General features: G+C 35.1%; 1 protein-coding gene across 1 annotated transcript in view; it reads right to left on the bottom strand.

Moving 5' to 3' along the window:
* The window catches only part of LOC136042040 (uncharacterized), a 73,683-nt gene extending 52,944 nt beyond the window's left edge, over positions 1-20,739 (bottom strand). Inside the window, exons 1-3 of the mRNA XM_065726899.1 lie at positions 20,633-20,739; positions 11,640-12,138; positions 7,846-8,417 (exon numbers count right to left, since the gene is read on the bottom strand). Of these exons, the coding sequence (XP_065582971.1) occupies positions 7,846-8,417; positions 11,640-12,138; positions 20,633-20,640 (1,079 nt within the window). The 5' untranslated portion in view covers positions 20,641-20,739. The remainder of the gene's footprint in view (positions 1-7,845; positions 8,418-11,639; positions 12,139-20,632) is intronic.
* Between the last annotated feature and the right edge of the window lie 6,201 nt (positions 20,740-26,940).

Genomic DNA, 26,940 nt, shown 5'->3' with positions numbered 1-26,940 from the left:
TTTTCAAAACTTTTAGATGCAGCTTCTCTGTGAATGTGAACAGAGATGGTTCACTAATGGTTATGTTTCTAGACAGAAATGAAGCCTACAAAGCCCTTAGCCTAAATAAAATTGGCAATATCCCTGTTACACCTGAATGGTGGAAACCAACCCTGAAAAATTCTCAGAAAATAGTACTGTACAACATACCATTGGAACTGTCAAATGACGACTTGAAAGATGGCCTTATGAACAATAAGGGGGAAATGCTGGAGGTTCTGGATGTTCATCGTATGGGCAAACTAGATTCTAAGGGAACAAGAAGCAGTAAGAGTGTCCTCTTTATCTTACCTGCTAGTTCCCAATTTGACCCGGTATTCCTTTTTGGTCAGCAAAAAGCTCATAAAATATACCAAGAAAAACCTCTTCAATGCTCAAAATGTTTTAAGCTTGGTCACTCATCTAAGTATTGTTCTTCTTCTGTGCCAGGGTGCCCTAATTGCCTTGGTAATCACTCCTTGTCTACAGAAAGGAGATGCACTGAAGTGCCTAAATGTACAAACTGTGATGGTAGACATCAATCAACAGATCACAATTCATGTCCTAAATATGTTCAACGAGCTAAAGTTTTAAAGATTGCTCTTCAAGAAAATGTTCCTTTCCCAATAGCTGCAATGGAGCTGGCCAAGCGGTCCAAAGTACCATCAGGTCCAAGAGTTAATGAGGCCAAAGAAGGGAATTTAGCCCTTCCTCAAAAACCCTGGCTACAGGTCCACAAGAACCACCCAAATCAGGCACTCATACCTCCTACTGAGACTTCTTACCCTCCATTGGCTAAGGAGCATCCCAAGGTGGCTGAAGCTAGTCCATCTCTCAACAATCCTAAAACTAATCCTAAATCTTGGTCTGAAAGAGTGGCAGCTTTTCCTAATATTTCTACTCAAGCCATAACTATGCAAGATAGAGTTGGACCTCATATTACTAATTTAATTAAATATGTTGCATCAGTGGACCTAATATTACAATCAAATATGGCTAAAGATAAAAAAGCCAGTATAACAAAAGAAATTACAGAATACTACTTTTCCAATTCTATTTTCAATGAAATAGGAACAGAATTATCATCCATTCTCTCAAAATATCATGCATGTCACCTATTCAACCCTTCCTATGTTAACTAAGCTGCAGATCCTACAATGGAATTGCGTCTCTTTAAATTCAAATAAACTTGCTGATCTTATCCAATGTGCAAATGATAAGAGAATTGGAATTATTTGTCTACAAGAGACTAATCTTCATCAGTACAAGAAAATCAAAATGCCTGGGTACAAGTGCTACAGGAAGGATAGATCAACTAAGGGGTGTGGCAATTTTTGTTCATGTTTCAATCCAACATTCCCCTCAACCCTAAACTATCTACAGGGATGAAATAGATGTTGTAGGCATATTAATTACCTTAGCTAATGGTAACCATCTTGCCATAAAATCCTTTTATAATCCATGTGGGAGTAAGGACATCCAAAGTATCTTGGAAACAGAATTATCAGGTAATAATACCTTTATTTTTGGTGATTTTAATGCCCACAGTCCTCTCTGGGAACAATCAGCAGGTAGCAACAAAGCAGGAAGAGGAATTGAGTACATATTGTCCAATTTTCCTGACACCTTGATTTTCACTCCATTTGACTTTCAGACCAGGTATAATATTTCTTCTAACTCTTTCTCAACTATAGATTTGCTTCTAGGTCCTTCTTCATATTATGATTTAGTTCAGATGGTAAAGGTGTCGTCTCTTCAATCTGATCATCGTGCAATCCTTACATCATTTCAAGATTTATGCTACACTCCCAAACCCTACGTCCCTACATTTATCAACTCCAAAGGTAATTGGTCCCTTTTTCGTGAGATATTAAATGAAGTAGATTTTTCCTTTGTTTCTCCTCATTATGATATTAATGCCATTGAGTCTAATTTGAGATCAATCCTGCTGGAGTCAGCTAAATCGGCAATTCCAATGACTAGGGTACGTTTTTACAATGGCTCCAAAAGACCCAAAAATTGGTGGAATGATGAGTGTAGGGTTGCAGTTCTGACAAAAAGAAAAGCTCGTAAAATGTTTCAAAAGCACCCATCTCAGTTAACAGCAATCTTTTATAAGCAGTCATGTGCTAAGGTGAAACTAATTTGTAGGAGAGCTAAACAGAGTACATGGCTGAACTTCAGCTCAAGTATAAGTTTTAGAACCCCAATTTCAAAGGTCCATAATTTCATTAGCGAACTAAATAGTGGAAAGCAGCCTAATGATGACCGTAGATATGATATCATTCAGGATGGATATCAGATAAAATCTGAATAAAATTGTATCAGATAAAAAGAAGGCAGATCTGTTTACCAGTGTTTTTAAAAACGATTGCTCAGATTTTCATCCCAGTCGACCTCCTTTTTGTAATCTCCCTCTTACCTGTTCTTATAAGGGTACTCTGATGAAACCTTTTTCCCAAGATGAATTTTGTGTAGCACTTAATTCTCTTAACATCAAGTCTTCCCCAGATTATGATGGTATTTATATGAAGTGGATTCTTGAGTCCCCAAAGGTGTTTCATACAGCCCTCTTAAGTCTTTATAATCTTATTTGGTCAAGTCAAAAGTTCCCAGATGCCTGGAAGATTGCTCAGGTATTCCCAGCTTTAAAACCTTCTTATTCATCTAATGATCTCAAGTCTTACCGTCCTATATCAGTATTACCTTCCTTTAGTAAAGTTCTGGAAAGGCTTGTCTTATCAAGAATTGAGTGGTTTTCTGAAGTCAACAATCTCTTTCCTAGTGAACAAACAGGTTTCAGAAAAGGACATAGCTCTTTAGATAACATTACCCGGCTAGAAATTGATGTTTGTAACTCTCTCAAAAAAAGACGTCACAATGGCTGTTCTGTTTGACTGGTCGAATGCCTATGGAAATGTAGTCCACAATAAATTATTGGAAATCCTAATAAATCTTGACTTCCCGTATCCTTTTATAAGTTTTATAAAGTCTTTTCTAACTGATAGATATTTTTACGTTCAAGTAAATCAGTTTAGAAGTGAGCAATGCCCCATTACGAGAGGACTTCCTCAAGGTGCAATATTGAGTCCTCTTCTATTCAACTTGTATGTTTCTGAATTTCAAGTATCTCATGCATCATTTGGCCTTTATGCAGATGATTTGATCATTTGGAAGTCAGGAAGGGATATTAGCCTTCTTCAAAGCCTTATTCAACAGGATATAAGTCTAGTCCAGAGATTCTCTTTAGCATTTGGCTTCCCAATATCAATCAGTAAAACTAAAGCCATTATATGTACTAATGGTACTCTAGATCCTCCTAATCCACTGACAATTTTCTCAAGGGAGATCCCATATTGCAATTCAGTGAAGTTACTTGGTTTATTAATGGATTCTAAAATGCAGTGGCATGAACATATTAATTCTTTGAAATCTCTGATTATTCAGAGACTTTGTATTCTAAAAAGACTTGCTGGAAGTAAGTGGGGATGTCACCCAAAAATTATTTTGGATTTTTACAAATTATATATTCGTTCAAATATAGAATATGGGATTCAAATATTTTCAGCTCATCCCCCATCCTCATTCAAAATCCTTGAATCTTTACAAAATTCTGCTATTCGAATAGCTTTGGGTGTGCATAAGCATACTCCTCTGTCAAAGCTAAGAACACTGTCGGGATTCGTGTCCCTAAGTGAAAGAGCATCTAGTCTAAGGATAAAGTATTTCTCGCAAATCCAGGCTTATGGAGCCAAGCATGCTGTATATGCACATACCTTTGCTGAGAAGTCAGCCTGTCCCAATGCCCATTCATCATGGAATCAGTTTCAACTGGAGGTCCCAAACTGGAATCAACATTCGCTTTATGCATATCCCTTTACTGAGTCCCCCCCCATGGGAAACGAGTCCTCCAAGCTGTCAAGTAGAACTTATCTCTATTAGTAAAGATTTGATTCCTAATTATGAGATCCAGACTATTTTGGCTTAACACATCTCAAAGGCTTACCCCAACTATAGAAAAATATATACTGATGGATCCGTCCAGAGGGAAAGATCTGGAGCAGGAGCATGTATCCCATCCCTGAATTTGAATATTTATTCTCCTCTCCCATTGGGATGTTCTATCTTGTCTTCTGAATTATGTGCCATCTGCCTGGCCTTGGATGCTCTTATAAATTATAACATTGAATTTGAAAATATACTCTGTCTCTCCGACTCTAAATCAGCATTACTACTGATCCAAAATATTAACAGAATTGCTAATGACAAAGATTTATATAATATTAGAAGACAGCTTCTTAATCTTAAGATCAAGGAAAATGAAGTTTATTTTCAACATGTTCCTAGTCATAAAGGTATAAAATATAATGATATGGCTGATTCTCTAGCAGCAAAGGCTTCCATGTTATCTCCTAGTCCTTCCTCTGACCTCAATTCACGCAAATCAGGCAAAGATCCAAAGTTAATCACAGTACATTAATGTTATCTCCATTTCATACAAGATTAAATACAGTGCTATATTACCAGCTGAAATCAGGTGCCCTACTTCTAAATAGCTTGTTATTTAATTGGAAGCTACATCATTCCCCTTTATGCCGAATCTGCTTTTCAACAGAGGAAACAATCCAGCATATTTTATTTGATTGCCAGGCTCAGAGTGAGGAGACTGTTGCTCTTAAGCGTTTCTACTCCTTGGCTAAGATTCCAAATACTTATACAGCTATCCTGGATTCTAACCTGCCATGGGAAATTGATCGTAAGATATTTAAGGCAGCAATTGATACCTTAAAGAAGAGAAATATGGTTTAATAAGGATTAAAGCTTGAAGAAGTCAATTTTTAAAGGGACGCGATTTATCCATAGTTTTGCAGAATCATCGTGCATAGTTATGCACGATTATCATGATTGTGCAGAAGAGAGCGGGAATGAGTAGGAAGAGCCGTATTGGTACCGGCCGGCCTAGTGCCTTAAACTGCTGGGGACAGGTAGCTCAGGTACTCGCACTTCCCACAATCAATAACAGTATATTATTGTTCATAATCGTATATATCCATTGTTCGCAGACTGGAGGAGAATAGCGCTTCCAGTAGCTAGTTTTTCTAAAGAAGAAGTCAAAGAGGTGAAAGGACTTGTTGTTAGTCCATATACCTCCCTACAATTTTTGGAACTGGAACTCTTGAACATATAATGTTTTGCTGCTCTTGAACATTTAACGTTTTGCTGCTCTTTAAGTGTCTCAATTTTTAAAGCTTAAATACACTGGCTTAATGCATTGATATTCTTTGTGAACATTTCTTAAGTGTGAATCACCATGCTAGCAGTCTTAATTGGATTTCACTGGCCTTATTCCGCGGATGTTGGCAAATTGACTTACGAAAAAGAAAAACACGACAGCTACTTTTCCCTGATCCCTTTCCAAAAGAGGCAAGTTTACTTTGTTTTCGTGTATGTGTTTTGAAGCTAGTTCATGTTTTAGTCCTTTTTTTGGCTAGATAATTAAAAGTGATTTTTCCAATATACATTATGAGTGATTATTCCTTAACCCAAGCTAGGTTGGGGGAAAGTGGTCAGAGACGAGTCTCAATAGTGGTCTTCAGTAGGGTCAGTAGTAGTGGATTATCAGAGTAGTGGTCTTCTTTTGCTGATATATGGCTGGGAAATCAAAGGCTGAAAATGTTGGCCAATAAGAAGAAGTAGACTTTGAACGAATTATTTGTATCCGTAGCAGGACTTTCTTAAATGGGCCCTAACATCCTCACATGGTAATATATGTTGGAGTATGGTACTCACAGTTGCGAACACTGGTAGCTAACAAACCTGCAGTAATAGTGGTCATTGCAACCCCCAATAAACCCTTGTCACTGAAGAGAAAACAAGCTTTACGATTCTAGCTTACAAGTCATTCTTTGCAACAGAGGAGTCATCCTCCCAGCGAATGAGAACTGTAAAGCCATCTAGTACCTGGGCTGTTAATTTCAATAGGCAAAAGAAATTTCATCTCCTGGGTTGCAAGTACCCTCTTATTAAACTTCAAGTGAATGTGAGCACTTTAGTACATAAGAGAGATAGGACTCATAAGTGGCAAGTGCCTCTGGAAATCCATCTGCTCTGTTCCCTTGCCCCCCAAAATACTAGCACTGTTAATTTCAAGCAGAATCGAGGTAGAGGAAGGAAAAAAAGCCTCTGAAAATCATCATTCTCATGTTCCTGATGTAGGGTGCTTGCTCAATGAATTTCAACCAACTAGTAAAACAAAAGTACCTCCTTACAACGCTCCTGAAAAGTTAACAACAGGAGACGATATTGAAGGATTCGTGAGTCCACCTTGTGCTTCCAATCATATAAACAAAAAAATTCTTACAGTGTAGGGGAGGGCATCTTTAAGAGAACTTGGACCGATGTTGTACCTGAAATTATACAGATTGAAACCATTATATATTTTTTATACAAACAAGGTCGTATGTGCCTAATTCCTCATTCAAAAGTTGGAGGAGAAATATTTTGAATGAACAATTGTCTCATTTCGGTTCTCCATGTATCCATCAATAATAATAATAATAATTTATTTTTAAGCTCTTTACAAACATCAAAAATGCCGATGGAGAAGTAATGTCTCCATTTTAAATCTATGCAGATACAAAATCATGTGTGATTCCACTTCAAATAAGCTGCAATATGTCTACTTTTCTTCTACCAAATTGGAGGTGGTGAAAGCATGTGAGTTGTTGGGGAGGGGGGGGGTTGTTATTGGCGTAATTTCTTCAAAATCCTTGAGGGGGGGCAAAATTAGAGCCGATTTTCCTACCCATTTCTCCTGTGGGACATTTGCCCCCTGCCCTCTAGCAACGCCCTGGCGGGGGAGGGGTTGTTCACTGATTATAAGATTGAAAATTACTGTGTGAATCCTTCCCAATAAGGAGTAAAAAGCATATCCGACTGTTAAGAATTTAGCATTGGACAGGCTGAGGAGGGAAAGGGGGGATAAAAGACCTAAGGGTCCAGTTTGTGTCTCCGTCAATACAGATTTTCCATCTGTATGTGATTCCACTTCAAAAAAGGTGCAACATGCCTGCCTGTCTCCTAAACAATTAGCAATAGGATGGAGTGGGAGGAGAGGGGATACCCATGTCCTACTTTGGCTCTTCAATCTTACATATTTCAATCTTAAAGATATTTGCATGATTCTGGCTCTAAGCTATGGTATATGCCTGCCTCTTTGCCAAAAGCAATCATAGGAGGGAGAAAGGGGAAGAGGGGCCAGAGGCCCACTTTTGGACCAAGAACGTTTTTTCAATGAATCATGTTTTACTTCTTTTTGAGCAGTCATTATCCGATTATCTTCCATTGGGTAACGCAACGGACAATTCGCACATCTCTCAAAATTTTAAAAATGGATTAATTTCCTTCAAAATTTATGTTCTAAAAACCTGACACGATACACGTTCATCAGTTTTTCAGAGAGCATTGACCAGTGTTAAATATACAGTTTTATTTCTCTTAGCTCATAAATTTATTTTCTTGCTGTGGGATAACTTTCTAATATCATTACTTAGAAAGGAGAAACCCCAAAGTTCATCAAAAATTCTAGCAAAAACTAATTCGTCATGTCTTTTTTAGGTCAAACATGCTTAATTGAAATGCCAAAAAACTTTAATTTTTAATTTCATCAACTTTTTATTCTATGCTCCTAATAATGATTTGAATAAGACTCATCACTAAATCGATGCAAACACAAGCTTACATAGATGCTAAAAGTCAAAGAAGTGTTCAAAGGCTGATAATAAGTTACTTTTAAATAAATAATCTTTGCTGAAAAAATCCGCTTACCTTTCATAATCCCTTCGTTGTCTATCATCTCCTCTATCGTACCTTCTACCATCTCCTCTTCCACCCCGATATCTATCATATCCATATCCTCTTTGCCTTAGATCCCCTCTATTTCGGTGATAATCTCCCCGTCTATCCCTATAATCATAGGGTCTATCACGTTCACGGCGATCAAATCTATCTCGGTCATACTGATCCTTTGTGTTAAATCTTCTTTCTCGAGAATCAGGTCGTCTTGGCGACTTTGGCCTGTCCGTTTTAGATACAACTACAACACGTTCTTCACTTTCATGTCGATATCTTTTTTCTTCCTTTGCCCTCTTTTCCTCAACTACAACTATATCGTTTGCAGGTTTCTTTTTTGTTTTCGCTTCATCTTTTCTTCTTTCCTTACTTTTTTCTCTCTTACTTTTATCTTTTCTAGGAGAGACTTTCTCTGACTGGGATTCATCTCGCTTTTCTTTTTCCTCCGATTTGGACAATTTTTTAGCATGTACTTTTTCTTTAAGAGGAGTTGATACAACACTTTCCTCATCAGACTCAAAGGCACCAATTTGGGCTTGTAGTAGCGCCTGCAAAGTTACTTCAAATTAATGGAAAATATACCCATATTATACCCACATACAAAGTAGATACAGGAGATAGGGACACACACAGCCATTATCATTTAAAGTTTATAAATGGGTAAAAAATATAAACCAAGACTGGATTTCTATTACAAGAGAGCATATAGGGTGAATCCTTGCAAAATAAGTCCAAAGGACGTTTCAAGAAAATATTGCCAGAAACTACTTTTTAGTCTTTTTGTTTTTGTTTTTTTTTTGTCTTGGGTTTAAAATGATCTGCATTTACCAAGATAGTTTAAAAATGAGTTGCCGACACTGCTCATACCCACCCCAAAGAAAATTCACGGCATTGACCACTAATGCTAGAGCTTCTTTCAAAATGCAATTCACTTACAAACGGAATGGATCTCATGGAACTTCCCCTTGTGTGACAAAAAAACAACAAAATAAACTCTTGATACAGAAAAATTTAGATAAAGATATGCATTATAAATTACCAAACAAATAAAATGAAAAAAAAAAAACAACATCAGAGATAATTGATAAAGAAGATACACACCCTACTTTGAAAATGATTTACCTATTCTTGGATTTTGTTAGGTTCTCTTCTAGACCATTTTCAGGAAGGGAGATGATCCCACCTATCTCCCCATCAACAGATCAGGATAGTGACACTACTACTTCTACTAACAACTCACTGCAACATCAAGCTAACTGAGGCCAACACAGCGCACACTTCTCCATCACAATCCATTCAATACCCAATGAGGGTATCTTTATACCCTCCCAAGAACTGCCCATTTCCCTTAAATCTTTCTTTACAAGATCCTACTGACCTATTTGGGGAAATCCTCTTTTCGTCTGGCTCTAGACACATTATATATATATATATTAAGGTTTCCATAAACAGTTAGAATCACTTTTTTTTTTACTATCAATTGTTGGTAACAGCAGGGATTGAACCAATAGAGCAATAGGCCTCAAATTCATTGCATGTTTAGTTTGTTTTTTGTTGTTGAAAAATGTTGGAAGCTTTGAATTTAAAACTTAGTAACTGTAAAAAGGTAGATACATAACCAAAGTGATTCGACCGTTATTTAACCATTCTGCAAGGGTCCAATTGAAAAATTATTTCAGAAAATACTTTTTCCTTTCGGAAATAGCTATACAGCAGTCGGATGCAAATCATACAAGATCTAATGATTCATCAATAGTATGTCTACAGACAACGCTGGGTGCCCACCTGAATCCCAATCAATACAACATCTTCCTTTCAGAAAAAACTATACAGAAGTCAGATGTAAATAATACAAGCATTAATGGCTCATCAGTAGCACGTCTACTGACAACGCTTTGGTGCCCACCTGAATCCCAATCAATACAACATCTTTAAAGCAAAATATTGAATACTTACCAGTGAAATTTAAAATGGAATTGCTGCCAGCATTACTAAGAGCAATCTAGTTCAAAAGTTTACAAAATCTGAGTGCAGTTAGCCAAAATCAAAACATACATTAATTCAAAAAGTTCAGATATTAAATAAAACAAAAGAGTTTTTTAACTGCAAGTAAGGAGCAACACTAAAACTTAAAACGAACAGAAATTATTCCGTATATGAAAGGGGTTGTCCCCTCCAAAACGCCTCACTTTTTACGCAAATTTTTTTTATTGTTTTAAAAAGTAGAGTTGAGAGAAAGAGTCAAACTTTAGCGCGAAGAGAGAGGCGTTGCAGAGGGGACGACCCCTTTCATATACAGAATAAATTTCTGTTCGTTTAAGCTTTAGTGTCGCTCCTTACTTGCAGTTAAAAAAAAACCTGTTTTTTTATATTTAATACTAAATAGAATAAAATGATTTTAAAGGAAAATACTTAATTTTATAGAGGGACACACTGTAAGAGGGGGTAATCAGAAGGAAGCCATTATTATTATTTTTTTTTCCAGAAAATTAATCTTTGGATTTGACAAGAATTTTAATCTAGATGGGTCACACAGTACTACAACTACTACTACTAACGACTTACCACAGCACCAAGCAATCTTAGGCCAACACAGCTACACACTCCTCCATCCCAATCTACTCTAAGCCTCCCTCTTTACACCCTCCAGGGAAATTCCCATTTTTCCTTAAATTGCTCTTTGTGACATCCTGCCACCCCAACCCCAAACGACCTGTTTTCCATAAAACAAATCTAAAGAAGAAGAAAAATTGTGTGAGGAGTGAACCTCACTGGACTATTTCAACATGAAAAGGTAAATAAGAAAGGAAAATGCTGTAGCTAAAAGTTAAACAACATAGATAACAAAACAAGCCTTCCATCTAAAATATGGGACACTTTGCAAAAAAATTCTCCAAGAAAAAACGAAAACTACCTTTCCAGTTTCCAAGAAAAGAAAATTAATGGATTAAAAAAAGATGAGATCACAGGGCCTAGATATAAATTATTAGGAAACTTAGGGTTAGAAAAAATAACTGCTAGTCATTAGGCTATACTTCATTGTCAAGTGCATCTTAGACTATCCAACACATTTTTATAGGCACATCCAGTCAGTTCCTTGTGAAGAATTCTCGAATTTTTCACAACAAAGACAAATATATTGTCATACAGCCAACTCTAATTACTTGAAGAAGAAAATGTCTGAAAATATATACTTGAGAAAACATACTCGTTAAGCACTATATATCCATCTAAAAATAACTTCCTGGGGGAAAGCAATGGTTAGCCTATCCTAGCCATCTGTTATTTTGCAGAAAAAAAAGATGTATAAACGATATAGGTTGAGAACTAACAGCATATTGGGCTTACAGAATGTGCCAACTTCAAAAAACGTTACACAGAAAAAAAAACCAGTTCATTCCTTAAAAGTCAATAATTGTTCTTAAAAAATTACATATCAATTAATCTTTGACTGCCTTCTCGAAAACCTTGTGTTTAACAGCCAATCAGTCTCTATTTAGCTAATTTTTGGAATTTTTAGCTGGTTATTATTTCTTTAATGGAAGAGGGGGAGGGAAAAAACTTTCTGAATGCTTGCAAAATTAGAGTCACTCGATGGGTCTGGTACTTAAAGCTTGGAGATTCGATAAATAGAGTTGCACAAGTTTTTCCAAAAAGCTCACCTATCATGCTAAAAAAAAGAAGAAAAGAAGACAAATCTATTGAAGCTCAATTTCCTTAAGCATAAATTTATTTAATTATAGTATACAGTGGTATTTTAAGGTACAAACCTTTTGCCTCATAAGTTCCTCTAGTTCCCTATCCTCAACTGACATTTCTCTGCTTGCTTCACCATTTGTGTGACCATTTGCGTTTTCATTGGCGTCAGCTTCTTTGATTATTGTATCAATAAGACTTTTGACATCATGATTCTTCCCAGCTTTATGTTTGTTTTCATCTTTTAATTTTTTCTTCTTTTTGGGAGTTTCATCTTCACTTTCATAATCACTTGCCTTCCTCTTTGCCTCTTTCTTTTTCTTCTTTTTATGCTTTTTTTGCAAGCTATCACTTTCATCACTAGAAGCATGTTTATGCTTCTTATGTTTCTTCTTCTGCTTTTTATGCTTTTCAGCCTTCTTTAGCCTTTTCTTAGACTTTTTCAGTTTTCTAGACTTTTTATGGGCTTCTTTGCTGGAAACTGAATCCTCACTATCACTGTTAACTTGTCTTTTATTGAGTTCAATTTTATCCTCTTGCACTTCTTGAACACTGCTTTCTGAATCAGAGGAACTACAAATATAAAAATTAAAACGTTAAAAACAAGAGTTAAACTACCCAAAACTTGTACATTTATTCAGCATGAAATTTAACATCACAATATTTTTTTTTCTTCACTCCTTTATATACATATGTTTTCTTTGAATACGATTTTTTTGTACTGTACAAGAAATGCCAAAGGGATGGGAAGCACTTTATTTATATTTTTCAAGCAATGGAAGGAAAGAGATATTTGACAGAAATATGAAACTTTCAGACCATAGAACAGGCATTGCCTGCTTTCCTTTAGATTCCTTAAAATAACATTCTTAGCATTTACATAGTCTGATCAATATCATGGATGGCAAATTTGAAATAAATTAGGCAAAAATAACAAACAAAAAGGTTTAATTAACATCGTCATAATGGATTGTGTCTGTTTTGCATTCAGTCTTGGCGATTCAACATGCCGAGGGAACTAGAGCAATTTGTAAGTACATTGGGGGGAGGGGATGGGGTAGGGTGTAGAACCTAAAAATGTATTATTAATCCGCTTAATTGTGTACGTTATGTAGATATTATGGTTGGAAAAGGTGTTCCAACAACAGGATCAGTTCAAGAAAAGATGGAAAAGACTTTCCAAGGAAGTCTCAAATACTGATAAATGATCTTCATATATATTATAATACTTAGGAAAAGCCTGGTGGACAACTCACAGCTATAGTTAAATTTTTTTTCGGAGGAAAACAGATTTCCTGGCATGATTTGAAACACAGTGAGAAATTAAATAAATAAATAGGCTTTTCAACTGTAAGTATGGAGCAACATTAAAACTTAAAGCAAACAGAAATTACCCCATTTATTAGGTTGGTATTATTGTTGGAAAAGGTGTTCCAATAACAGGGTCAGTTCAAGAAAAGATGGGAAAGACTTTCCAAGGGCCAGGAAGTCTCAAAATACTGATAAATGATCTTCATATATATTATAATACGTAGGAAAAGCCTGGTGGACAACTCACAGCTATAGTTGAAATTTTTTTCGGAGGAAAACAGATTTCCTCGCATGATTTGAAACATGGTGAGAGATTAAATAAATAAATAGGCTTTTCAACTGTAAGTATGGAGCAACATTAAAACTTAAAGCAAACAGAAATTACCCCATATATTAAGGGGACTGCCCCTTCCTGTTGATACTAAAGTTTTAAAGTTCTTTAAAATCACTTCTCATTAAGATTCAATGGCCTTTGTATGTTGAGCAGCCTTCCTTAAATAATTGTAACAAAAAGTAAAGCTTCAGCATAAAGAACATGGGGCAGTCCCCCTCATATATGGAATAATTTCAGTTAATTTTCAGTTTTAATGTTGCTCCTTACTTGCAGCTGAAAAAACTTGTTTTTTTATATTAAATTTTTCTATGAGAATCCATAGTTTGGATTGCTATTTATATTTTGGAGAAATTTTTAATCATTACACAAACGGTATTAATTTAATTTCATAACTCCTGAAGTTGAACTGAAGAATAAAACTTAATATAATTCCCAACAGATTCTATCTATGCTCTTTGACAAACTGGATACACTTACACTCTTTTTATTTATTTAAATTGTATGAGCAGAAGTAGTGATAGTAGTAGCCCCAAAAGTTTCAACTTATTAGCCCCAGTCGTTCTCGATATATTGCTGAGGTGTCTTATTGGCAACCATAAGCACAATGCCTTTTGATTTTGTTTTAAACCAGCATTTAGTTTTAAAGCATAATGGGCCAGTTGCATAATTGCGGGGGGCTGACATGCCCAATATCCCCAGAGACATTGCTGCTAGACTGTTCTACTTTGCTGAACCAAATGGCTGTCTCAAAATTTTGAATGGATGTGTTTGAAGAATGAATGGGCTTGAGAGAAGGGCTGCTTGCCCTCCAATCTCTTTTTACTCTTAGACAGTCACTAGAACTTTTAATCTTGGTTCGAATTAGCTTTTTTGCAAGTTTTGATAATATTTCTAGTAATTAAAGAGTGGTGCTGCCTAGGATATTGCTTATATGCCCTTTCGAAAACCTACATACATACATATTTTTTTTTTTTTGAAACTCATCCTATACTTTCCCTATAACTACTTTCACCTTAAAGCCCTTAACATTATTAGTTACTGTAACTGCAGAGGTAGTATTATAAGTATACACATAGTGCTTTCTGGCTAGTTCAAAATCCTCTGCAATTTACCCTTAAAAGTCTATCTTAATAATAGAAGTTCTGCTTCAGATATTGTTTTATTACCTTTTTGAAAGTCCTCATGCTTGTAGTTTGTTTTGATTTAGTTCGTCTCCGCCTCAATATTCCTTAAAAGCTTCATTTCAATACCCTTAGCTTGCATAGTAGCAGTAGTTGTAGCAGCATTGTAGCAGTAAGCAAATAACACCTATGGTTTCTTCAACATCCCCTTCAACACATGCTGAAAGTTTCACTTAGTATATAACATCAACCACTCCTGAAGCCTTGTCAGTAGAACATCCCTTTCATAAAGTCCTTGAAGTTTCAGCTTAATGTAATTGGCATGACATTACTGATATGTCCTTTTAACAACCTGCATGCTCATATACTTATTGAAATTTTGTCTCAATGCTCCTAGCCTTACAAGTAGTGGTAGTAGTAGTAAATGTAGCAGTAACAATAGTATTAGCAGTGGTGTACACATACAGCCCTTTGGTGAGATGATCTTTCCCTTTCAAGTATTTGCCATATGTTTCAACTTAATACCCAAATCCATCCTTGAGATATGTAAATTTGACAATGTACATGCAGAGAGCGTCTGTTGATTTAGTTCAAATTTCCCTCAAAACTGTAAATGGATTAGTGCGGTAGTAGTAGTGGTGGTAGTTGTAGTAGTATTGATGGCGTGCAGGTATTGTCTTTTTGATCATCTCCCTTATTATTTCCTGAATTTTCCAAATTAATATACTTAGTTGTTCCTGTATTACACCCTTTTGACAATCCATACACATGATGTGTTTTGATTTAGCTCAACACTACCCTCGACATTTTCTGAAAGGCTCACGTGAATGCCCTTTGTCTTCTTGGAAAGTAAAGTTCAAACATGCATACCCTTATCAATAATACATACTAAAATTCAATAACATATAAGTGAAGTTTGAACATGCATACCTTTCTCAATAACATATACTATGTGTAAACAATGAACGAATTGCCTAACTTACAGCCCTTGTCCTGAGGACTGTGAGGAGGTGGACATGCCCAAAGACCTAATTACTGGACCTTTCAAAAATGCTGAACAAAATAGCTTTCTTATAATTTTGATCACATGTGTTTTGGGGAATGATAGGCTTAGGGGGGGTGGCTGATTACCCTCCATTCACTTTTGACTCATAAAAGGGCACTAAAACCTCCGACTTCCAACCAAATGAGCTCCAACTGATACAATGTTTACAAAACCACTTAAGGAATTTATTTTTGAAATTTTCATTTGCCTATCTTAACTGCTTTCCAGGATAGCAAAAAGTTCCTCAACTAGAACTTTAACCATTATTCATGTAAAAATATGAACCAACTAAATTTGGAAAGAAATACATCTCAACAATCAAAAGTGATGTAACACACACTTATATTTGGAGAAGATCATACAACACAAATATCTTTTAAAAAGCTGCCTCCCCGGAATTTGGTGCTATACTTGACCAAATTTGTTGCCTGATTCCATGTGGCTTGTCTTTTATTATTCCAACAAAGAAAAAGCCATAGGCTTATTTCTGTGTGAAACTATATTTGAATTATATGGAATGCAAAAGTATCTTACACCCCACCAAAGTTGCCTCAGAATAAAGCTATTTTGAAGAAATCTGGCATAAAAGAGTTTGATAAAAAAAAGAAGTATCATTTCCCTGTTTTCCCCTGTGCAATTCCTGAAAATTTGAGTTTTGAAACATTAGTTGGGTTAGGAGCAACAGCAAAACTGAACCATATTACTGTAATTGCAGTTGACAAAGCCCAAGCACAAAAACCAGATCTACTTAAAATGACTGGTTTTCAGGAGGTTATAAAGCTATGCCCAGCTGACCACCTACTGGGGCAAAAAGGAGGAGGAGTAATGATTTTGGCAAAGGATTTTCTATCTCTTAACTTTATCCATTAAAAATTTGTGAAACAAAGGAGTTCAACATGTTTCACTAGCATTTTGGGCGGGATATGGTCTAAAAAAACAGGGAGTGGATTTCAAGAATTTTATTGTCATTATGGTTGACTTAGTGGAACTTACTTCCATATGTAAATTCTTAGCTTTGTCCAAAACATGGGTAAAAGTTTGATAGGGTCACTTTTGATATTTCCATGACATACTTCAAGGATCAGCAGGTTATCTACATGTTTTCACCTTTGAGGGAATCTTACCAATTTCATTAATCAATACTAGATATAAGAGTTGTCCTAACAAGGTTCCTTGAGGAGTTCTACACCAAGTAGGGAAGGGATCAGAGAGAACATTTTTGTATTTTACAAATTGAGACCTATTTGAAAGAAAACATATACAAACTTTATTAGGTCTACTTCAAAGTTATTCAGTAATAAACGAATTAGGATGTTTTCATCAACTAAGTCAAATGCTTAAAAATATGAATATGGAATGAGGCCAAGCAGCAGCTCCTTGGATGATGGAAAAAACTTTCCCAGATGATGGAATGTAAAACTACAATTGAAAAAATAACTTTTCTTATGTGACATATTATTAGACATAATTATCATCAAAATCTCTTGTTGTTGAAAAAGTACCAATAAATTCAATAACTGTTTTTGCCAGAGGACCCTTGAATTTCAACACCAATTGTTTCTAATCTGTTTTACATATTCAGTGAAGTTTTGACAGAGTCACCTATATTTCAACAGGGCATGTTGCTGTCTGTTGAAAGTTTGGACAAGGTTACTACAAGATATTCTCAAAAGAAATGAATCTAATGATAGAAGCCAATATCTATGTTTGAATTTGACTGAAGGAACATTTTTAGTTTGCCTGGCATTCCACTACATCAGACAAGAATTTTTGACACTGGAAACATAGTTTTGTCAATAATAATAGCTGCCATTTTTATTGAAATTTATCAAGAAAACGCCAATGTGGCTACATTTTAGAGAAGATCAGATGTATCTTGATGCATTGGTACTGATCCTAACATTTTGTTGCAAAAGAAAAACAAGTTTTGACAGTTTGAACAATATATAGCTAAAAAATTGTTAGGAGTTCATTTTGTGTTGAAAACAGGAAACTGATTGAATTGAATGTTCTTTTCTTATCTGAGTGTATTGAATATAGTGTCCATGTTTTGCATTGTCAAAATACAACAACAGCTTCATGAGATAGTATTCCAAGTCATGATTAAGCAGAATTATCCTGTTTTGAAGGAAAATTTCAACAGTGGTTCCAAAATTGCATTGTCAAGTCATTGGTGCCTCTACCTTATTGTTGTGTTACCAATAAAGCTTCCTAATTTTGACCTTTTCTTCTTCATTTTGTGGTCAGTAACTTAAGAAGTGAATGGTATTTTTGAAAAGCTTTCAAAATGATGGCTGAGACCCATTAATAGGGATTGTGCAGACAAAATGGACTGAAAGTAGAGACTTTAGTAGTCAGAAAAAGGGATCAATTTTTAAGTCAATAACTGAATAAGTGGGATGCCAAGCAATGTTCACTTAGTGGACATTTAATTCAACAAGGCTACTTTAAACAATAAAAAAAGAGTAAATAGTAAATAAAAACAACAAAAAACAGTGAAATTGCTTTTTTTGCCACTTTTTCAAAACATTTGAGATTAACTTCTGCTTTCTCTTTTCAAAAGTTGATTTGACCTCTCAAACTGCTGCCTTCATGTTTTTTTTTTCATGTTGAGCTTTTAGAGATTATCCTTTGAGACCTGTACCTGAACCAAATACTGTTGGTCAGTTCTTCCATAATATTACTTCAAACTGTTCAAATACAGCTCTTATTTCTTCCTATCCACATCATATTCTAATGCGACTATGGATTCTTTATCATTTTTGAGGCTTTCTTTCAATGCATAATGCTCTTCTTCTTTAGTCTCTTCAGCTTTCTTGGCAGCTAAGCTTTGAAGATATTTCTTATATCCTAATTGGGTAGACCTTGCATAGGACCAAAACCAAAATCTCATAGAAGATGGGATACAATTCAACTTTTTTACAGTTTGGATTCAGTGAATCTTTGATGGCCAGTTTGGCAATGAGAGTTCTCTCCAGCATCAATTTCTGATGCTGGTTCAGTGCATTTTTTTGGAAAAACTGTATTCTAAATTTGCTCTCCCTTATGACACAAATAAGATTAGCACCTATGACACTTTTCAAATTAGGATAGCTCCTATCCTTGTTACATATCAGAAGATGGGTCCCACAACAGTCATCTTTTTGGCTATGTAGGCCTTTATGTTCACCATTCTGCTGTAAGATGTTTGGCAACAGTGATAAAATGATGGTAAATGTAACATCATGATAGAAGACATACTTATCATGGTGATCTGGCATCCCAGTTTCATCATGTAGGAGAGCCCAGATAAAAAGGTCTTTAAACTTCAAAGCTGAAGCATGAACCAGCCTAGAAACCCATCCTTATGAAAATAAGAACATAAGTCCTTATATAGGACAGTCCCATCCTACTCTTGAATGTAAAAAAAAATATAGATTTTTGCTTCCAGGCCTTATATAATTTTGGTAAATGTTTAGTTTCATTGCAAGCTGTCTAAACTGGAAACTATGCTGTAAAGCAGCATAGTTTCCAGTTTAGAGCACTTAGAAATGCTAATTCTAGAAGCATATCCATTTCTGGTCAACCCTCCTCCTCCATGGGGCAAACTAAAAATGCATAAAGTGGGCAGGGTTTTGAAACCAAGGAAAATGTTGGGGTTGTACAATATGAATGAAATTATATCTTAAATACTATTTCCAGTCATCACTAGTAATTTCTGTATAGTAGGAAGTCAAAAGATTATGAAAAAACTTGCATATCCATTAATGCTAATTATCCACTTTCAATTTTGAGTTGAAACTAGCCAGTGAACTGGTGAATCAGAGCAATTAGTTAAATATTATGTTTATGCTCTGTTGATTTGAAGAAATGCCTTCTGATGGATCAGTTTAATATTAAATTTGTTCTAAGATTATTTGGTTATGGGAAGACCTTGGTGACACAAATTTGGTTGAATAGTGACTCTTAAGAGTAAATATTACCTATTGAGCAGAGCAAATTAGTCCATGAGCCCTGCAGGCAGCAGTAGGTATTCTGATTGGTTGAATTGTTAGCTCATATTTACAACCTACTTTTTATTTGCTCTTTCAGGCTTCAGGCCAAATAACTATTCAATAAATGATAGATAATATGGTAAAATTCTAGTTAATTGACTTCTTACTATCTCAGAAAGGGTTTAGGTTAGGAAAATGAAACTTTCAGGGATGAATCTACAGACTCAAGTATGTCCCAGGAAGGTATTTTGAAGTAACTACCTCTACTCCTTCTCCCTCTAGAGGGCCCTGACCTTTGATGACCTTTAAAATATGTGTGCTATAAAAGTGAAACCTTGCAAAATAGATCTTCTGCTTAATTGAAGCATAACAAAATTGTTTTTAGCTTCATAACTTTGCTCAATTCCAATTTATAAGGTTTTAAAGATATGCAAATACATTTCCCAAATTAAAAAAAAAATGATATGGCTCAAAAATACTACTCAAATAACAGGAATTGCATTTTCAGAACTAAAGGCAGAGAAAAAGCAGTAACTGAAAATTAAGGTAAAATGTTGTTTTGTCAAAATTTTAATAGGTATAGAGACCTGTCATGCAGGCAAATTTCAGGACCCTCTAGAGGGAGAAGGAGTGGAGGTAGGTACTTTAAAGTTTCTTCTTGGGACATACTCCTAATTTTCATTTCCTAACCCTCATTTTCCTAACCTAAACCCTTTCCAAGACAGCAAGAAGTCAATTAACTAGAATTTTACCAATAATACAGCTTAATATAATATGATCATATAATATAGGCCAAATAAAATATACTCATACAGTTTGTCTAGTAAAAGATACTGAATGGACTCAGACAGCCTTTTAGACTGACACAGAAATACACCCACAGGCCAAATGGCATTACTTTTTTTAATCTGTTTAGTATAAAGATTACATAAACATGTCCATTTAACAGCACAGACAATAAAAAACCTATCAACTAGCAATGAGACCAAAAACCAAGAAGGTAATGATACTGTTATTCTGGAAAGTGGTGAAAATTGTGAAAAAGTGACTTCAGAGACTTTTCGAGGATCACTGTGATTTTAGGAACCATTGGAGACTTTAGGGACCCTTCAAATTAGTAACCTAGGCCTACTGCTGGTTTAGCAACAAGCCAAAACCTGCAGAGCCTATTTTGAAAACAAGATTATTCCTGGATATACCAATTCCAATCATATTATCGCATAGTATTATAATAATGCTTTGCAATAAAAAAAAAACATAAACAAAAACAATATGTTTTTACCTAGACATTTTGTTGTGATGAAATTGACGTTTGAAAGTGATAAAAATGATGATATTTAAGCGAATCTAGACTGAACGTTTTAATGTAAGACGGTGACTTGCAACCATTCATCATTTATTTTATTATTATTTTTTTTACTTATTCTTTGAAACAGAAGCACCAATTCAAAAATATGTATGGTATTTTCCAATTTTTAAAAATAAAGATATGAAAAGGGTAAAATTTGGAATTTTGATGGAGGAATTTGCCCCTCTAATTGGCACCCCGGCAATGATACTAATTGTTTTTGTGAAAACTGTTTCGTTAGATTTTATATATTTCCTAAAAAAGACAATCTTAAACAAAAAGAGAGGTTTTGCGAAATATAGTTCGAAACCATCATGAGAACAGTTCTAACGGACTACGGTCTTTTTAACTGTACAAAATAATAATATGCACTAATCGTTGTTTAACTAATCGCTGTAATAAAGTTAATTTTGTTCTGAGGTTTCCCTTGAACCAATTTTTATGATCGGCGCTGAGTTTGATACTCTTTGCTATTCTCTTACCATATAGGTTATTGTTATGATAAACAAGTTCAAATGGTCTGTTTTTTCGGTTCATTGCTGTTTAACTAATCGCTGTAATAAAGTTAATTTTGTTCTGAGGTTTCCCTTGAACTAATTTTTATGATCGGCGCTGGGTTTGATATTCTTTGCTATTCTCTTACCATATAGGTTATTGTTATGATAAACAAGTTCAAATGGTCTGTTTTTTCGGTTCATAACTTAAATGGAATTGTGGTTTGATGTAATTTGGTTTTTGATCTTTATACATATTAATATAAAAAGCGTTTTCCACAAACAAAGCTTTTAAAAGAAGGACAAGGAGCTGCACTTAACCAAAACAAGCAGAAATAAAGGTAAATAATAATTCAAGCTTGAAACGAGCAAAAATCACAATCAATAAATAAATGAAAGCTCAAAACACACAGAAATTACAATAAATAATCAAAAGCTAAAAATGGACAAAAACCTTACTACAAACTGAAATAGGGCTAAAGGTATTTTAAAGACCAGAACGTATTTTGTGCTCTATTAAAAACAGTTTTGTTTCGAAGAAGGTGTTTTTTCTTTGTCGTAACATCAACGAACAAAAAAAAAAAAAAAAAATAAAACACCACAACCGCTTAGATTTCTGAAAAGTAGTAATGAACAAAAATCAACCGCTTAATGCATAAGCCTACTGATATTCATAGCTAAAAGTCTCTGCAATTTCACATTAATTACCGTTACAAAAGACTTATAACTTATTTTGTTATCAGTAAAGCGCAAATACATTATTGTCTTTAAAAAACTTCGGAGGTATTACTCCTGCTTTAGGCAATTTCTTTTTTTTAGGTTTGAATTGAAAATTTACTGAAATCTTTGCTCATTTATGTTACATTTATTTATTGACACAGATATGTTCTCGTTTTAAGATTGAAATCGTGTTTGCCTTTATCTCTGCTCGTCCTCAGTTTAGCATAGCTTGATTCTTCCCTTAGAACAATTTTTTTGTAGAAAACCAATACAGTATGTGGAAAGCTTTTTCCGTTTTTCCCTGAAGAATTTACACTTTGGCTTGCCATTTATATGTTCGACAATATTGATCAACACAAAAGTATTACACACTATGAATCAATACAATAAAAATATTTCCAAACATTTATTGTCCTTGTTGGCCTTCCCTTGCTAGCCTCGGATCAAAATTTAAAATCAACTTCGTCTTCCAGTTTAAACTTCTCTTACGTTTTCAGCTGAATCCTTTAAGCCGTTAATTCATATCTTATTGTCTTATTTGGTTGAAAATCTCCCATAACTGTTACAAAAAGTTTCAAACTAGCTGTTCATGAGATATTACAAATGTATTTTCTTATAACCTTGACGGAAATGGTGTCTTTAAACATCAAAAACAAGAAGAACAATAGGGAATTCTTTTCTTACGACAGTGGAATTCCAAACTGAATGAATATTTCAGCCCTATGTCCAAGGGTCGTCCTCAGCAGAGCATACATTCATAAAAGAAGGAAGACTTACAACAACATACGACCAATAAAACTCAAATGAAATTTTTTTAAAACAGTCCCAGCATCCCTACTTCAGCGAAGTTAAACCAGGACTGATAAATAAAGTAAGATGAAACAATGCAATTCTTTGAAATGAAAGAAAATTAATTAAAACACGTTTTTATTAATAGTCTTGCATTTTTTGCAGCTAGCCTCTAAGGTCTTTTTGTAACTGGTTCTGTGTTAATGTCCGCTGGTTTTTTAAGATATTTTGTAAGATCACTTTTATTGAATTTGTGTTTAAAACATTTAGTGAAGATTCCCCAAGTCCCCGCTTAAATATACATCATTATCAATCTTAAGTCTGATAATAATTGCTTGTCAAACTACCTGCTTTATGCCTAGGTCATTGCTAATAAGGGTGGATTCTTCAAAAAGTATTTTGTGCCTTTGATTTTAAAAAGCATGGCTGCTCAAACCAGAAAAAAAAAACATAAGCGATATTAGAATTTAGAGCTATGATGATATTATCTTTATGCTGTTGTAGGCGTTTCTCTAAATTCTGGTGAGTTCTACCTACATAGCATTTGCCATAATCGCATAGTATTTTATAGACCCCTTTTTGGCGAGTAACTGGGGTTTTATCTTTACCAGGATTTAGGAAATTTATGGTTTTGAAATTATTGGTAAATACTGCATACAGATTATTTTGTGTGCGAACTTTTTTATTATTCGCAGTGATTTTTGGGATGTATGGGAGATAAATTATGTTTGAGGGCTTATCGGGATTCGTACATAGTAGACTACTATTGATTTTACGGGAGCGTTTTTTCAGTGTAAGGTTAATTGTACTATTAATAAATAGGTTGTCCATTTGCAAAAAGCCTTGTCGCTGATAAAGTTTAGTTCTGCTTTATTGTGGGAATCAGAACAAATGATTAGGGTGTGATGGACGAGAGAGATTACGGCAGTTCTTTTAAATTTTGTGGATGGTTTTATTTAAATGCAAATATCCAATGTTTTGTGTTGGTTTTATGTAAATAGTAAAATTGAGTTTATCTATACTATGAATAATTAATGCATCTAGCAATGATATTTTATGTACAATTTCAATTTCTATGGTAAATTGTAAATTTCTCACATATGTATTAAGGTGCTCTAAAAAAAACCCTAAGTTCATTTTCCCCAGAATTCCAAAGTGAAATTGAGTCATCCATGTAACGACCCCAAAAGATGTGTTTCAAGAAATATGAATTTAAGGCCAAATTTTCAATTTGTTCTATATAAATGTTATCCAGTAGCCCGGAGAGGGGTGCTCCCATTGCCTAGCCCTTTATTTGCTGGTAAAAAGCATTACGGAATTGCAAATACACTGAATACTTGTTACAGAGTTTAACCAAGGTCATTAAAACCTCGCAATCTATTCCAGTTGTTGAATCTTCTATTAAGTGATAATTTTCATTTATTTTACTTTCTTACAATTGCTCAGATACTGTTACACCAACATTTTGACACTCAGAAACAATGTCAAATTAACCTTCGTCCCATGCCAACCTTTTCCCCAAACACATCCAATCACAGATTCGAGATAGCCATTTTTTTATAGCATAGTTCAAAGGTCCCGAAATTATGTCTTCGAGAATGAGACCCCCACGGCTCTCAGGTCAAGGGCTGTAAGTTATTTTCTGGGGCCGTATAAGGTCCTTGTGAAAAGGTTGGTGGTATATGCTTCGGAGGGGGTTCTTTGGATTGGTAAGCAGAAGTTCTAGCACCCTTTTTAAGGTTCAAAGTGATCGGAGGGCTATACCCCCCCACACATCCTGTATTTTCCTGAAATGCATCTGATAAAAATTTGAGATAGCCATTTGTTTTAATAGAAACTTTAAAAAGCTCATTCAATTGGAAACCAAAAGGGCTATAGCCCTTTTAATAGTCAAAAGTGATAAATGCATTCAATAGAAATTTTGAGATAGCCCTTTGTTCAAAAATTAGTTCAAAGATCATTTAATAAAGCCATTGGCGTTGATAGAGGCCAAAGAACGAACTAGCTAACTCGGATCCACAACAAGAGTGACCCAAATATTCTCAGAGAACAAAATTGTTTCTCTTGGATGACATAAAATCTGGATTTCGAAAAGAAAAATAACTTTTGTCTATTGTGAGTGCTTTTGATCCAACAGCCGTCCTGGCTAATTGGTTGGCACGCCGGTTTAAGAATTCTTTGTCCATGGGGCACGGTCTCAATCCCAGGTGTTACCAGTTATTTGGTTTGGGACGGGGGTCAGTGTCGTGACTTTGTGATCTCAGCCAGAGTCGGCACAGCTCTAAATGGGTACCCGAAGAAATCTGGGGAAGGTAAGCAGGAATGGTGTGCGAAAGCACAAGACGGTTGGCTCCCAACCTCCCATTGCACTTCCTGGCTGAAAGGCCAGCAAACGGACGGAGATCAGCACCCTCGGTTTGAACCTTAAAGGTCTTGTGCCGTCTTACCCACTTTTTACTTACATATTCTGATCCAACTAGCTAATTATGCATGACTAGCGTAGTGCAATAAGAACAGGATAAATTAATCTGAACATGTAGTGTCTGGTGTATTATAATTAGGAGCTGGATAATTTAGGTCTTCGTTTAGTATTTTTCCTTCATTTGAATCCTATATACCGTAATCAGCGTGTTGAACCTGAACCCTTCTCAAGTGTTCCCAATGAAGCTCTAAATCATATTACAGGAAACAAGATAAAGGTCAGAAAGATAGAATGAACTCTAAAGAATAAAATTCCTGCAGGGGAGCTTGATTTTATACAAAGGATATATCTGCCTGAATTCCAGGTCATGGAGTCTTGTGGTGGGGGGGGGTATTTGATGTCCCTATTCTTTTGCTGGATTAACAAATCTTACCTTATCACAGTTAGATTAATTAGGACATGAGCACAGAAACAGGAAACTTTCTTTCTCGAAAAGTATAGATTCTTTCTATATGTTCCACATAGTTAGGTCATTTTCTTAAAGTAAACTTATCCCTTTCAGTAATAAACCCTTACGTACGCACAGGGCTTAGTGTCTTCCTGAAATTATATTCGCATCCTTGTCCACTATTGATGTACATTGAAAAATCACTTTTTTAACTGTTTTATTAAGCAGTAAAAAGTTATCAAAACCAAGGGTTTTATTGCATGGGTACGAGGGTATATTAGGCAACTGACACTCGCGGTCTTGCTACTGACTGGCTTCATTATTTTCTATTTAGGGATTTTTCGGACGTTTGAAACTTTAAAAATCAGTAACAGAGGGACTGTAAAGTGTTAAATTATTCCAGGAAGAGTCTCCTTTACTAAAGCTGCAATGAAGTTTCAAGCGATTCGCGTCATTTTCGTGCAGGTCTGTAGAAGTCAAAACCCATTTTGTGATTTCAATAATCCAGACTAAAATCCATGTGTTGTTATACTCAAAGCGAGCAGCACCCTGCCATCCTTTCTGTTAAAAACGCCGGCTGTGAGAAGGAGTGACTTAGGGGAAGATAAGGGGGGTGGGGTGTAGGAAGGGTGGCACCTCTAATCATACAAATTTAAGTTCTATAGATAGATTTGGTTTTAGCAAGATGCAGCATGCCTATTTCCAACTAAGATGAGCCCGTGAATAATGGGGTAATAGATAATTGACGAACCCGAAAGATTCTGTCACACACTATACTTGTTTCATCTTTTTTATTATTCAGATACTCTAACAAATAAACAATTCCCAATAGCTGTTTTTGGACCTTATTTTCACTCAAATATAAACTTGAACAGCATGAGATACGCCCTTTCGCCTTAGACTTAAGAACACATGAATAAGAAAATGGCTTTGTCCTCACCTTCTACTTTTGTCGGCCCATTTTTCATCTTTTCCTCCAGTCAATCATTAATCATTAGGGACAACTTCCATAAATTCTGTTGACTCGAGAAGAAAATGCGTCAGCCTAGGAGCAAAGTTATAATGGACTGTTCAGATTAAGTAGTTTCTTTGGGATCCATTTCTCATCAGACATTTTGGTTAAAATTTTTCATCTGCACAAGGAACAGTTAGATACCTTTACAAAAAGGAAATCCATATCAAACGCTTAATGTAACAAACGAAACGAATAATCCGTACCCTTCGGCCCGCCGAGCTTAGTGGCGGAGTGTCAAAACTCTCTGAAACTAGGACTCAAAAGAATTCAGTGCGATATATATATATATATATATATATATATATATATATATATATATATATATATATATATATATATATATATATATATATA

This window comes from Artemia franciscana, unplaced genomic scaffold, assembly GCF_032884065.1.
Source record: "Artemia franciscana unplaced genomic scaffold, ASM3288406v1 PGA_scaffold_58, whole genome shotgun sequence".
Taxonomy (NCBI): domain Eukaryota; kingdom Metazoa; phylum Arthropoda; class Branchiopoda; order Anostraca; family Artemiidae; genus Artemia; species Artemia franciscana.
Note: the sequence above shows the minus strand (reverse complement) of the source record. Positions and strands in the feature narration are given on the sequence as shown.